This window comes from Actinia tenebrosa, unplaced genomic scaffold, assembly GCF_029948245.1.
Source record: "Actinia tenebrosa isolate PJP-AT-01 unplaced genomic scaffold, QUT_ActTen_1.0 PGA_scaffold12__29_contigs__length_12842862, whole genome shotgun sequence".
Taxonomy (NCBI): Eukaryota; Metazoa; Cnidaria; class Anthozoa; order Actiniaria; family Actiniidae; genus Actinia; species Actinia tenebrosa.
This window is the reverse complement of record NW_028292572.1, coordinates 8,604,934-8,620,688: the sequence shown is the minus strand read 5'-3', so window position 1 is coordinate 8,620,688 and position 15,755 is coordinate 8,604,934. Positions and strand designations below refer to the sequence as shown.

The window sequence follows — 15,755 nt, the reverse complement described above, 5'->3', positions numbered from 1 at the left end:
TTAAATATAAGAGTTATCATCATGAGTAATGCAAAAGGAATCCGTAAAAAAATAATATTTTTCCCTTTCCGGGTTCGGTGCTTTGGTATCTGCCTCAGTCTGGGCTTCCTGTGTATAAAAAGTCCACGACTGCGCATGTCCATATATTCCCGCCAAAATGCTAATTATTGGTTCAGCTTGATAAAAAAATTACGCCAGAAATTGTCAAAATTTTCTTGATTCTTTGGTTTTAAAGTAACTGAAACTGGAGAAACATTTCATAAGAAGTCTTTTTGTATTCGTTTAGATTATGAAAGAGAGGTTTTAGCCATCGTTGACCCCGTAAATCAACGTGTAAATATCCAAAATGGCGGAAGGGGCATTTCACACGTGATTTGTTTACTTCATTGCAATCCAATATGGCGACATCCAGTGGTGGGACCAAGATTTTGAAGTTTGTAAATGTCGACGATTCGAAGGAGGAACGATTGAGACGTGCTGCCAATGTTGCTTCAGAAGCAGAACTCGATGTTTTATGGATAAGTCCACGTGAGATTTTGAACTCGGACAACTTGGAAAAGGAAAGTTCATTTTTCGTTCTTGATCCATTTGAAGGGGAGCATTATGAACATTTGAAGTCTCAAAAATGTCGAATATTTGGACCACAGTGTGTCCTCTCTTGTTTACAGATTTGTTCTCCTCTTCCTTCGTTGTCAAATCCCATATTTACGATCAGTATGCATGGCATCTTTGCATGCTGTAGTAGTATTGCTAAACATGAGAGGCAGCGCTTGCATGACCAGATTCGTCTAATGGGAGGTGTAGTTATGAGAGACTTTACAGATACAGTAACTCATCTTATTGCTGGTGAAGTTGGATCAAAGAAATATGCAGTGGCGTGTAGTCTGGGAAAGCCTATAATGTTGCCAGAATGGGTATTCACCATATGGGAAGAGGGAAAGTCTAAACACGTATTGGCAACCGATAAACAGTTTGATAAATACAAATGTCCAGTTTTTAAGGGTTGTACAATATGTGTTACAGGGTTAGATGGGCCGACTCGGCAAGAGGTTAAAAGATTATGCAACAGTAATGGAGGAGTGTATTCTGGTGAATTGAGCATGAATACTTGCACACATCTTTTGGTGAACATGCCAAAGGGGGAGAAGTACGAGTTTGCAAGAAAATGGAACATCCATTGTGTTTCAACACTGTGGTTTTATGATTGTATCAAATCTGGGTTCTGGTTAGATGAGAGTTCGTATCGCACGCTGCCGGAGGATGAGACAAGTTTGTCACAACCAGGCTCTCGGCTCAATTTAAGTGCAACAGCAAATTCTAGTCAGGTTTCTTCAAAGTCAAGAACTGAAAGATTGAGCACCACAGCTGCTCAAGCAGCATATAAGAGTGCTAAGACACATGGTGATGGAGGCTTGATTTCAGATGAAACAAAGAAAAAGAAAGTACACAATGAATCATCAAGAAATCTCTCCAGCAAAACAATGAACAATACCTCTACAACCTATAACATGGACCTGAACTTTACTCTTAAACAAGGGTGCATGTTTCTTGATGGCTGCAAGATATTCCTTAGTGGATTTAGTGGAGCATTACTAGACAAGATAAGGAAGTTTATCAATGTTGGGGGTGGGACAAGATTTAGTGTGATCAATGAAAATCTTTCACATGTTATCATTGGGTCAGTAGTTACTAAAGATATTGAGGTATTGAAAGATTCTGATTTTCATCCACATGTGGTCACTGGTCATTGGATTATTGATTCAGCAAAGAATGGCAAGCGAATGCCAGAGGAAGGTATGCTGCTCAATAGACAACTTTCAATATTGTTTCTGAGTGGTCAAGCACGAAAAAGTATTTTTTTCGAGGCTTCCAATAATGTAATTGTGATTATTCTTTTGTTTCCCAAGAGCCTTGACTCAGATTACTATACCAGAATATTAAAAGTTGACTATTCTATTTATTAGAAGTAACTTTAGTTTTGATAATTTTGATATAATTCTAGTTTTTTTAGAACAGATGTGATTATAATAGCTGTAACAAATTAATGGTAATTTAAGCAGATGACTATTCTCTAAAGAATAAGACTCTTTGTTTGAGTTGTATCCATATCCATATGTCTTCTCATGGGTAATGATACTCCTGGGAATGACACGTGGTCTGCAATTGGAAAACATAATTGCACCAAGACGATTTACTGTAAAGTAGGTCTAAAGTCATAAAATGGTAACATTCAACTTCAGCATTCATTATCTTTAAATCCTGTCATATTTCTTGCTTCATGCTCTACCTCCCTTTAGTACTTGAGTAAGCAATTATCTTCTAGTAAGTTGGTGAAGGTGACTTGGTGCAAGTTTGAAAGATATTTGTTAGTCTTTCTACTTTGTTTTAGTGGGCTAAATAATGGTCGGTCATTGGACAATGTCCAGTAAGAATTAGAGTTTGTCTGGTGAAATCTTTGCCTTACCAGTAATGAGGTATGACCATAATAAAACTATTTGGCCAGTCATCATGATTGGCGTCTGACCAGCCATTAGTTTTAGCGCTAGGAGCATGATGCTAAGACATCAAAGCTATATATCTTTTAAAAGTTTACACATAGCTAAAGGAGTGCTGGGTTAGTTCTGAGTGTGTAAATAGAGTAAACATAACTAAAGTATTAGATAAATATGTCTTGACTGTTCACAGATTACATCCATCCTGACTTTAAGATGGAATCAGATGAATCAACACCAAGTTCCAAGGAGAACAAAGACCCAGCTAAGAGCAATTATAAACAATCTGAGAAGAAAGAAATAAATGGAATTAAGTCTACAGCTCCTGGAAAGCAGAAAACTACAAAACCTGAGTACGATGATGGTCTCAATGATGATGAAGTATTCCTACAGTATAGTTCTACCATTGACTATCGACTGGATAAAGACAGAAGAATGCCATCAAACAAGTCAGCCAAGGAATTAACAGAAGATGAAGATACAACTTTTGATAATGAGCAAGAAAATCATGCTTTGCTGTCGGGGAAATGTTTCATCATTGAACACTTTGATGATGAGCAAAGTGAACATCTGAAAAAGTTGATAGAAGAACATGGCGGTAGAGTCGTAATGAGAAATGAATGCAAACCAGCAGATTTTGTAGTTTTACCAATGAATTCAAAGTGCAGTTCAAGTCTTGGTAAAGAAATGGTAAATAATATTTTACTTCTATCAATAAAGAGTGCACTTTTCTACCTTTTTCTTTAGAAGTTCAAAGTAAGTCTGGTGCATAGGATTTTCTGAGTGAATTTGGGGATAGAAGAGATATGTATAAATAATAATAATAATAAATAATGGGAATTTTAACACACAGAGTGGCTCTTCTTCCACTGCATTCCAATCGAAATTAAAAGTTGATTTTTGTGGAGGGAGGAAATTAGCCAGAGAACCTAGAGAAAATCCTTGAAGCACATGAGAGAATCAAAAAGGTGCCCTACTGAGTCGTGGAATCAAACGTGGGCTGCATTGTTGAGAGGCAAGCACCTGTGCTTCCATAAATAAATAGCAGAGCTTCTGTCTCATATCCCTATTATTTTAGTCTTACTCCTGTTTATTATTTTTATGGCAGGTTACTTTCTGTTGGCTTGAGCAGTGTATTCAAGAGGGAGAGCTCCATGATCCTGATAGCAACTTTGTTTTTAGGCCCTTCATTATCCCGAAAGGTGTGTCACCTTTAAAGGACTGTGTAATGACTATCAGTCAATATGTAGGGGTAGAGAGAGACCATTTGATGCAGCTTGCTGAAATACTAGGTATGTCTTAGCAGTTTATTTCACTTTTTTCTTCTTTTCCGATCTTGTTTATTATGAGCTCATTCTATTACCACTACAGGAATGCTTTATCAAGTCTTAAATTTGAATTTTTTAACCGGCACATGTTGCACACCTACCTACATATTAAAGATAATATATAATAATAATAATAATAATAATAATAATACTATAATATTTATATAATCATTTGATCACCATGTAAGTATTAAATTATTATTATTATTATCCTACAAAGAATGGAATGATAATAGTAGGTTTCATTGTTTAACAGTGGCATTTTCACACAGAAACTTTTCAACCACTGAATTCCAATTGGAATTGAGAAGTTGATTTTGGCAAAGTGAGAAAAACTGGAGAATCCAGAGAAAAGCCCTTGAAGCACAGGACACCAAGTCTGGGAATCTAGCCCAGGCCGCCTTGGTGAGAGTTGAGCTCTCTCACCACTCTGCCACCCATGGTTGGGTTTTTTGTTTTGCATTGTCTTTTTTTTTGTCTTTTTTCCTTACCATTTTTCATTTTAAAATGAATTGCAGGGGCTAATTGTCAAGAAACCTTTGTCCACAAAGCCAATAGGAGGTACCTCGCCAGCACCCATCTTCTTTGCCAAGAGCCAGAAGGAAGCAAATACGATGCAGCTCTTAAGTGGAACATTCCTGTTGTTACACGTGAGTGGCTTTTTTCCTGTGCAGAGTCTGGCATGTTACAGCAAGTTGGAGATTTTCCACTCAGGGGTAATGCTAGTACAAGGCACACCAAAGCTGACAGGAAAGGAAATGTTGATCAAAAACTGGAAGACATTGAGGATCAGGATGAATGTCAAGAAGGACTAGTGGTAGAAGCTCTTAACGGTGAACAAATAGATCAAGAGATGGAATCTGTGAATGGAAGTTCTAAAGGTCTTATCGTAAATCATCCAAACCTGTCAACAAAGCAGCCGTTTAGACCTTCCTTTGATGTGACAGATGTGATGCAGGCATTAGAATCTCCATTGTTACCAAGCATCAAATCTAGGAAAAGCCGTAGCAGTCGCAACAGTTTTGCATTGGATGGATTTTTTGAAGAAAACATAATAAAAGCTGTACAAAGGACTGGTAATCTTGGCAGTATGCAGCCTTCCAGCACTGAAACCCATAATAATGACAAGAATGTGGAGACAAACAATGAAGAGGTATTATAAGGGTGTTACTGTGTATTTGGCAGGAACCTTACAGCTGTAGAACCAAAATGCACTTGTTCAAATTCTCCCTTGTTCTCCATCTTTTGGAGACTTGCAACACCATCAGGTTACATTCTTTGTATTCTTCAGGGGCCGTGGAGGAGCTGGTGCAGGGCAGCCTCCTGTACTGTGCACCCTTCCTTCCCACTTTTTGGGGTTATGAAGCACTTGGGGATTGGAAGAACACTTGAGAAGTGTCAAGAAGCGCTGTGCTTCATGCTTCTCCTAACACTTCTCTTGTGTTCTGCCAACCTCTACAATGCTTTTTAACTGCACACAACACAGTTCTTCAATATTATATTGGTATGCTGTAACAGTATTTTCCCTATTGTTGCTGTGTCTATTAGGAAGATTCAGAAGTGGGCATACTGCATGGTGTTACTGTAGCTGTAAGCAAGAAACTTGGCCAACAGCAAACAGAGTTGTATGGCATCGCATCAAGCCTTGGGGCTGACTATCGCTGGCTGTATGATAACTCTTGTACTCATTTAATTCATCAGGTATTGGTAGAATGTTTATATACCATCATGCTATGATAGGAAATTAATTATGTTATCAATCTATAATACTATACAAACAGTTATCATTACTTTCAAGCCTTTCATCCTGTCCAAACAAATGATTTATTTGGATAGAATTGGTACAGCCCTTTAAATAATATCCAATACAGTGTCATCCAATTTTGCTGTACTTAGATGCAGTATTAACACGACTCTTTTTTTCTTTTTTATCCAGGGTAAGGCAAATGACAGTTCTAGAGATGTCTCCTTGGCCAAGGAACAAGGAAAATACATAGCATCACCCCATTGGTTACATGCTTGTGCCGAGGCAAACAAAAGACTAGACGAGAATCTCTATCCCCACACTTATAACCCAAAGATGTCATTACATGGTGTAACAAAGGAAAGAAGGTTAACTAGAGCATCAAAGGTAAAATTCTTACAATAACAATATTGTACCTTTGACAGCAAAACGTATGTTTCTAAACTTTCTCATTTCTTAATCATGCATAGAACAGTATATCCAACTTCAAAATTCCAACCCCCCTTCTTGTTTGGGGTTAGGGTTTGTCAGTCCAATAGCATCTTGTTCTCATTTTATCCTTTCATTGTAAATAGGCAGCACTTGAAGAATCAGTCAATGAGGATACCTCCATGAATGAACCTGAAGCTGCCGCAAGAATAGATGATCCTACCAGTGTCGATGCCAAGGTTTCTTTTAGTACTGACACCAGTAGCAACCTCAGTGAAGAGTCTAGAGAAGCTGGCAAGAACAGTAAGGAAATCTCACAAAATTCCAAGCAAGACAGTGAAGTGTCAGACCCCAAAGAAGACTTTCAGAAGCAGATTGAGAACTTTATTTCTGCAAATAAGGTTAGTATGATGGTGACTGTTGCTGCTTGAGACCAAATCATGGGTGTATCCATGCTCACTGCAACTTTATTGTTTAGTTATTTACAATGTAATTTGTTCAAACTCAAAAATGTCTATTGCTTCAACATTTGGTAATTTATTTTGATCACAAAATGCTATGTTAATTGCAACTGATAATCCTTGGCCTGTATTGTAGGGTACAAGAGGCCGTAGAAGAAGCAGAAGACTGACCTCCTGTAGTGCGTCTAGCTCAACACCTCTTAATTCTGTTGGTCAGTCTTATGAAGGAGACAATGGAGGTAGACTAAGCAGTCGGCATGCCGCATCTAGGTTGAGAACTCGCAAGAACAGTCAGGTAAATAGTCATGTGTCTATTTTAATAATAGCATTAAAGAAATAATACTATAGAGAATTATTACACGTGGTCTGGAACTGGAAAACGTTATGCCCAAGCTAATGAGGTGTATTAGCAGTTGTTTTATTCAGATTTGCTGCGGGACTTTTGTAACTTAAACATTTCTATCTACAGAGAGATCTTGACAAGTTAGGAGACAATGCAAGTGGTCGTAAGCACTGTGATGAGAATGAAGCATCTCAGAGCGACACCATCACCTATGACGATCCTGCTGGGAGGCTAGAGAGAGAGAAGATCATGGAAAGGCTCAAAAGAGGCTGCAGTCCAAGCTCTGATGATTTTGTAGAAAGTCACGAAGAGAATGATGATGAAGATGACAATCAGGAAGATGATAATGTTACAAATGTAGGTGCATCAGAAATACGGTATTTTAACTCATAAACTGACGTTTAGATATCTGTACAGTTCGTTCAAGGTTGTACAAAGGTTACTTTCAATTGGCTTTCCCACTAAACCAATCAAAAAGTGGCGACTTTCAAATGGTTTGGTTCAATCAATCAATTATAGAGCTTTGACTTTGGCTTTCCTACTACCTAATCAAAAAACCCGACTTTCAAATGGCTTTCCTGCTGTTCAAATGTAAAAACAATTAATTTCAAATAGCTTTTTTCATTGAACCATTGAAAAGGACGAGACTTGCGAATGGATTTTTTATTGAACCAATCAAAAAAAGCCGACTTTCAAATGGGTTTCCTACTTAACTAATCAATAAGCCTCGACTTTCAAATGGGTATCCCCTTAGGAACCAAACGGGGGGAAACGACAAATGTCAATTGCGTTTTTCCTAAACCTTTCAAAAAGCCACTACCGTGTAAGTGGCTTTTTTTAACCATTCAAAATGTGGTGACTTTTCATTTTCTTTTAACCAAATTAGAAAGCTGACAATGCTGAAAATGATCAGAGAAGATCGTCATCATCTCTTGCGGAACAGCTAGCAATTGTTGGTGCATCAGATAACGTAGACTCAGAAAGCTCACAAAGCACCCAAACACCGGTACCTCCTCCATTGACCATCCAGTTGAAGGATGTTCAGAAACCAACGCCACAGAATCTTTTAGAGGTATATTTCAGGATTATTTTATTTACTATTTTTCGATAGGTCAGCTTGTGCCCTGCTTGCGAACAAACGAGAGGTGGTCCTCAGTTACCTAACACACTTGTGTCAAGAGAGCATAAATAAGAGAGGGAAACTTTTTGATAACGCGCGCGCACGTAATTTCCGGTTGGGCTATTTTTAGTAACCGAATGCAGTTTAAATAGAGATTTCCGATTTAGCGGATTATAGGCGGAATAGGCATATACTAACGGAATAGGTACATCGTGTAGCTGATGCGTTGTGAATTCAGTCAAACCGTTAAATAGGTGCCGTAAACTAAATCAAACTAACTTCTGAATCGTCTTTGTATTTATATAGGGTATTTTTTTTCCCGATTTCTCGTCAACGAGCATCCCTATCCTCTTTATCCTGAAGGACCTCTCAATCTCTGGGCCCCGAGCTTCACTGCATGTTAATCGTAGCTACCAAGAAATGAGTCTGACTTTCCACTTAATGACAAGAAAACTATTTTAATAATTTGTAGTCAGCTACAAGACAATAATACTGAATATTCCATTCTTCATCAGACAGATACAAAACGTAATTGCTACAATTAAGACAAATAAATATTCTAGTCTTCATCAGACAGATATCATGTTAGCATGTCATATATACGTACAAAACGTAACTGCCACAAAAGACAAATAAATATTCTAGTCTTCGTCAGAAGACACCAAACCATGAATAGTCCTCCAGCTTGCCAAAGCTTTCTTATGCTCTCGAGCAGCAGTTTGAGCTGACTCGAGAACACCAGGGATTGCATCCAGCAAGCGGTCAAGTCTATCCTCTCTCGTCACTTTTTGTCTTTTGCTAGACTTGTTCTCCGGCTTCACTGAAGTTCTTTTCCTAAGATAAAAACAACACATGAAAACCACGTTTTACAAGCCATATCTAAGAATTTGAGCACAAATTATTACAAAATATTAAATTATTATCAAATTACCTATCTTCCTCTTTCTCAAGTTCCCTTCTATTGTTGATCTTCTTGAGAATTTCTGTCGAGTCGTCATGCTGTAGGTTTTTGTCATCCACGTCAACCACATACTTCGTTTCCCTAGTATTAATAGCCTTACAAATTTCTGCAATTTCTTGTTTAGCACTTTCCTCGCTGCTAGATTGAGAAGACTCGTATTCATCATCAATTATTTTTGATGTTGATGGTGTTTCCCGCTGCGTTTTGTCTGTTGACGTGGTATCGTCATTCCTATAAGAATAATTTCATATTATTATCCTTTTAACTTACGGAAAGCACTTTGCACCTGTTTAATAATTGATTGTACCTTGTAAGTAGAGCGTTGTTGAGCAGTTTAGAAGCTCGTTTTCTTAGGCGCTCTTGTAAAGCCTTGCAAGCGGACTTATCCTCGACCAAATACTGGTCTCCTGCTTCCCCCATCACTTCTGCGTGTCGTCTCATGTAGCTCAACACGCTTTTCCACTCTCTCCCACATGTATTTACAGCCTGAAGAATGAGAATATCCTCCAGTTCTGTATAATTTCTTCTTGCTTTTCTTTGTTTTTTCACGTTTTCCATCGTGTTCAATGTTCTTGTACGAATGATGAAAAGAGTGCCTTGCTAGCAAACGTGCCCACGTGCGCTAAGTGTGAATGTTATCAACCTTCTTGTGTTTCCTAATTGTGTTTGTGTTTTGTTTCCTAATTATGTTAATAATAATGCATACATTCTAAGTGCACGCACGCTTTGACAAGTTGTAGCAAATTATTTGCATATCTTCGCCTTTGTAAAAGTTTATAGGTATTTATTAAGTTCAAAACAAGTAATGGATGTTCCTCCTTTCCCAACCTTTGTTGTGATGACGCTGTTGTCTGTGGTTACAGTTGTAAAACTTGTGCTCCAAAGATCACCACGCCTAGTTCCTCTATTTCCTACCCATGTTATAGGGAATCTGCTCATAGCACTTCTTATGCTGGTCTCTATAGTACCAACAGGGAGATTTAACCTCTTAGCCCGACTTCTTGGTAATCAGCTTCTTCACCGCCAAAACAATGGCATCGATATTTATCGTTTAGTACGGAGCTACCCACGCGTTTTTTGGTACATGACCGGGGAAACACCTGAATCCTTTGATGCTATTATACGAAGAATAGCCGTAGACGTTACTCTTCCAAGACATACACCTCGAGTACCAGCAACTAATAGACGAAGAGCTTGCAAACTTGACGTCACAAACAGAGTCCTCATGGTTGTTATGTGGCTAAGGCAATACCCGAAACTGTACGTCCTCGCATTCATCTTTAGAATAAGCAAAAGTACCGTTGCTGAAGAAATCTATCATATCGTTCCAATTCTGTTTGTCCGCTATCAAAATTTTATCACATGGCACTCTCTAAGGGTTTGGAGTAACTTTCTGGACACTCTGCCACATTTTTCAAACGCTGTAGGTATGATAGACGCCACGACACACAGAATTCAAAGACCATCTGGCCCAAGACAAGCAGAGTTTTATAGAGGCGACAAGAAATACCACTTTATAAGTACGCAAATAGTAATCGATGCAGACGGATTGATAGTACTACTTGTAGCTGGGTAAGTTTGTAGACTTGTCTAGGTTTAAGATAGTAATGAATGAATGGATGGATGGATGGATGGATGGATGGATGGATGGATGGATGGATGGATGGATGGATGGATGGATGGATGGATGGATGGATGGATGGATGGATGGATGGATGGATGGATGGATGGATGGATGGGTGGGTGGATGGATGGGTGGATGGGTGGGTGGGTGGATGGATGGATGGATGGATGGATGGATGGATGAGTGAATGAATGAATGATTATGATGGTCATAACGATATGATTTACCCTGACACATTTGTTTACTACTGAAAGATAAATGCATACATTTTTCAGTTTTCCGGGGCGTATGAACGATGCAGAAACATTCAGACGACTTCCTGCTATAGGACACAGGAGAATAAGAAATCTTCCACAACGAGCAAGGCTGCTTGCTGATGGGGGATATGCTAACCGCCCTCCTCTCATTACACCAAGACGTATTGCCCACAACAGAAGACAGCGAGATGCTAACAGGGCCCTGAGATCACTTCGTATCCGAGTGGAGCACACTATTGGTTCTCTTAAAGTATATTCGGCTTCCTCAGACATCTTTCGTCACATGAGACCGTTCCAACCCATCGTAGTAGCAACCTGTGGATTTCTTGCAAATCGAAGGAGACTAATTCTTAGAGGACTGTAGGAAAGAGAATATCAACTCGTTTCTTTACAGACTGATTTCCCCCTAACGATACAATTTGTGGAATATTCGAGAAACTTTGATAACGTTTCGTCAACCTCTTTCTTTCCAAAGACTTTGCTTACAAGTGTAACTTGGATTTTTCATTGTAGATTTGAGAACACTGAAGTATGAAGGCCGATTTACACGGTACAACGTTTGCTTACGAGTGTCGCATGCAATCTGCAAACGTTGTACCGTGTAAATCGGCCTTAACAATTTTAGTTGATATAATACATGTTCGTCAGCAAAAATAATTTGTTTATTTGTTTGTTGAGTATAGACTGATTGTGTACTCATATCAACAAACCATATTTTAGTTCAAAAAGGTCATATAAAACAGTACCAGTTCAGAATATTAAGTAAAAAAATAGTGCTCGTTAAGCAATAGAAAACAAAACATTTACTGAGTTAACCTATATTCTGAGTAGCATGAGTATCAGGCTCTCCGGGAGAGGGGAAAGAGAGAGCCGGCTTCCTTCCCTTCTCTCCCCCTCCCCCTCGGAAGACCTGATACTCAGGCTATATTCCGGGTGGATTAATGAGCGTGGAATATACTGTCGCTAATCCGCTAAATCGGAAATCTCTAATACCGCCTTACTCTACTCCTGTGCGTCATTGACTTGCGCGCGCATGCTCTTTCCGCTTATTGTATCGATAAAAGGAAAAAGGAAAGAGCGCTCGCGCAGAAGGTGATGACGCACGGGAGGAGGGTAAGGCGAAATTTAAACTGCATCCGGTTACTAAAAATAGCCCAACCGGAAATTTACATGGCATTTATACATTTATGCTCTCTTGCTTGTATTCATTTCTTGTCCTACGTATTTTTCTTTCACATGCAGTGGTGAATCCAAGATTTTCAAAGCTTCTGAGGGAAGGGGGAGGAGGGGTTCCAAGATGGCTGTCACGCAGAAAAAATTGGCAGGATGGGCTTCACAAAGGGGGGTTTAATTTCATTCTACTGAGCATAAAGATATGATTGGCTTCACACGATCTCAAAAAGGAGGTTCCATGGATTCCTTCGGAACTGCTACTGACATGGCTTTCCTTCTTATCTTTTTAAAAACTCTGCTATTGTTATCAGGAAATCGAGAAAAGCCAAGATAAACCAAGGAAGGTCCTAAAGTTCCAACTGTCTGCCATGACCCCGCAAGAAAAAATCGATTTCGCAGCCCTGATAGAGGAGCTAGGTGGACAAGTGTTTGATACCCAATATTTCAAAACTGACTGTTCTCATGTCGTTGTTGGAAAACCCAACAGGTATGAATATTTGAATGTAAGGTAGATGCCCTATCTTCGAAGTAGTCCATTGCGTTGTGCTGATTGCAAGCGAACTATATCTGGCTGCAAATAATGTACATGCTCCTCAAGATTGCGCAGTAGTATTAAAACCAGGAAACACTTAATTTATTATTGAATTATTGGGAATGCGCATGCCTAATGACATGGTCAACACCGCTGGCCTTAACACTTTAGCTTGTTCAGGTCGTCTTTACTTATATTTTTTTTTCAATGGGATTATTCAGGAATGAAAAATACTTAGCAGCAATGGCAGCTGGGAAGTGGGTTCTGCACAAGTCATTCCTGGAAGATAGCAGGCAAGTTGGCCATTTTGTTGACGAGGAACCTCATGAATGGGGAACTGATGTGCCAGGAGAACAGCCCAACAAGTTGGCAAAGGCAGCCAAAAGGTGGCGAGTTAAACTACAAACAGAAAGAATGGTAAAGAAACAATTATCGTTCTAAATTAAAATGGCACAATCTCATACCCAGAGTCCACGTCCCTCACTGACCGAGATGGGCTCTGGGTCCGAGATTGAAAATTACAGTCATGGAAACTACAAGCGTGCGCGCGCACAAATGCTGCATTTTCAAATGTCAATCCCCTTGATGCGAAAAGGGGTCTTTGCTATTTTTTTCATTCTTGGATATTTATCGTTTTGATCCAGACATCCGACAAGCAACACATTGGCGCCTTCAGTGGTTGGCGCGTGCTGTTATGTGTCGACAAGCTACGACAGCCAGGCTTCAAGAGGCTTCTGGAAGCAGGAGGGGCTCAAGTGGTGGGCAGTCGACCTCCTTTTAATAATATTAGCAACGTTACCCATGCGTTTATTGGTAAGAATTAACCTTCATCTAATCTTTGTTTCCGGGTGCGATATGCATGCACTGTTAATGCGCGGTGTTTTAGACGTGTCTTGAGCAGTTTCTTGTTTCTCTCCTCTGCTTCAAGAGTTGTCTCTCTACTTACATTCATATACATACATACTACGTTCTTTATTTGGCCACGCAGATTCATATATGGGCAGCCAAAGAAGCTGATGTGGATCTTCAGCCTCGAGGGCCTGCATTATCTTGCAGGTCCAGTCTAACAAGTTTTCCTTTCTCCGGAAAAACACAATATATCTTTCCAAACTCTTACCGATAGTCAAATTTATAATAGCTTATAATGTGGTGTGAAATGGGAAAACATTCCTCCCTTTCCTTCTAAAAGAGTTTCCCTCGTTGGCGATTTTTTTGGCAGAGAATTTATTCCCTCCCAAGAATAGCCAACGAGGGAGACTGTTTGAAGTGAAATTCCACCCAAGCTTACTCGATATTTTTCAATTTAGATTCAAACAAGATGAAACCCGATACTGTAGACATCGAAGCACTTTACAAGGAAAGGATATGGCTAGTAAAACCTGACTTTATTGCCGAGTTTTTAATGCAAGATCCAGAACCACACCCAGGACGATTCCTCATCCCAGAAGCTATGGCACTAAGTGATAGGTTGGACACTTCAGAACAGAGGAAAAGAAAAGGAGATGAAATCTCGATGGATGAAAAGAGAGCACGATTAGAATGAACGACGTTAGAATTTTTGTTATTGGTGAAACTGTACTGCGCATGCTTGGATAACTAGTCACCTGGTACTGATGCGTATTGAAAGATAAAAACAAACAAACAAAAAAGAAAACAATGATCAGAAAGTATTGCGAAAATAAGCACTAGCTTTGACCCCTTTGATGTATCGTCAAAGTAGTTCAATTTGGAGGATAAAACAAGATAATTTCAATGTCATGAGAATTGGACACCTATGGTTATGTCCTCCAAATTGAGTTGTATTCTGATGTGCTGCACGGGGCCTATACGCGGCTTCGTTTCCTCCCGCCAATTTTCCCATACATGCGCAGTACTTGTTTTATCAGTCTCAGGCGTTTCGTACTTAAGTACTGAAGTTCGTTACCTTCAGAGTGATATACACCTACTTGCAAGAACGTTGTCATACGAAAATAGAACAGTGATTTAGTGGGATAGGAATTATATTAAAAAACAAAAGAAGATCACTTAAGCTGAACTTTTTCTTTTATCTTTTAATGTATTCCTTTCTCACTAAATTACTAATGTTCTAATATCGTATGACAACGTTCTCGAAAGTAGGTGTACATACATGCTCCCCGTAACTGAATAAGTTACGTTTTTAAACTGCTTGTATCCATATGGGTGGGAGATGTTCATAGTATTGACATCGCGAATCTTATTTCTTTACTTGCGTCGATACCTATCCATCTGGAACGACGCTTTCCTGTCTCTATACCTAGCCATATACATCCCCTTCCGTCCCCCAATGCAACACCTCTTGGCTTTCCCAAGAAGTGTTCAGTGTAACGATGTTTTGTACTTATAGACCCTTTCAGCTTGTTTTCCCATTTCAGGCCAGGGCTCATTCACAAGAGTATCATTTCTTTGTTTAACGGTTACGCACGAGAAGCCACATGAATAAGGATACGACGAGGAATCTTGTTTTCAAGGGGAAATTTCATACTACGTGTCACTTGAAGGAATGACGCGTGGTCTGAAATGAAAATACATTACGCCCTTTCTGAAAGTGTCTATTACCCAACAGCTGCTAACGAAAACAGTTCTAAACAAACTAACATCAAAAATGTTTTTTACTTTATTTTTACCAAAGTGGGTTTTGTTCTATTTTTGTACATACAAATTATATTATAGAGTGGTCTTACTTGGCCCGTGAAAGAATAGTGAACATATTGCATAGTAGTTAATACACACGAATTCCATTGTTTTCTTTCGCATTACTTTGCCTTTTTGTCACTGATTTAACAACTTTGTTTCACGGGCGAAATAGCGTCACTCTAACGTGGAAAAATAAACGTACTGTATACGAAATCATAGCGATCCCCCTCCTCTTATGTGATCCCCCAGGGGTTGCGACAGATCAGAGTAAGAACGTACTTTCTTTTCCAAGAGGGAAGAAAAACTTTTCAGATATTTCGATCAATAAAAGTTCATTTTAAATTGGCCAAAGAGACAGATAAATGCCTTTGGTTCGAATATTTTGTTGAGTGTACTATAAATGAAAAATCGCAAGACATTCGTAAAATGCATCGCGCAATTAGAAGGACTTTCAAAACATCACTCGTACCTATTTGTAATAAGGAGTTGTACTCGAGGTCGTGCGATTTCCTTTAGGACGACAAATATACGTACTTAGGTCCATAGGGGACATTGCTGCAAATAAAATGCAGTGAAGTTAAAGCTTTTGTCAGTAAACTGTTTCTAGGACGATTTATGCTACAGCTAATCGCTTGC

At 39.1% G+C, this 15,755-nt stretch overlaps 2 protein-coding genes across 2 annotated transcripts; one reads left to right on the top strand and one right to left on the bottom strand.

Annotated features, from left to right (window-relative positions):
* The first annotated feature begins 173 nt into the window (after window positions 1-173).
* LOC116290520 (DNA topoisomerase 2-binding protein 1) lies at window positions 174-15,731 on the top strand. The gene is made up of 14 exons (XM_031697603.2): window positions 174-1,794; window positions 2,686-3,182; window positions 3,601-3,784; window positions 4,339-4,973; window positions 5,369-5,521; window positions 5,757-5,951; window positions 6,140-6,394; window positions 6,591-6,749; window positions 6,924-7,154; window positions 7,684-7,869; window positions 12,244-12,419; window positions 12,686-12,881; window positions 13,109-13,277; window positions 13,772-15,731. Exons 1-14 carry the CDS (start codon window positions 399-401, stop codon window positions 14,005-14,007), a joined length of 4,668 nt encoding a protein of 1,555 aa, XP_031553463.2. The 5' UTR covers window positions 174-398; the 3' UTR covers window positions 14,008-15,731.
* LOC148912202 (uncharacterized) lies at window positions 8,559-9,436 on the bottom strand. The gene is made up of 3 exons (XM_089028141.1): window positions 9,186-9,436; window positions 8,849-9,109; window positions 8,559-8,751 (listed from the first exon to the last, which is right to left on the bottom strand). The coding sequence occupies exons 1-3, from the start codon at window positions 9,434-9,436 to the stop codon at window positions 8,559-8,561; spliced, it is 705 nt and encodes a 234-aa protein (XP_088884267.1).
* Window positions 15,732-15,755: the final 24 nt, after the last annotated feature.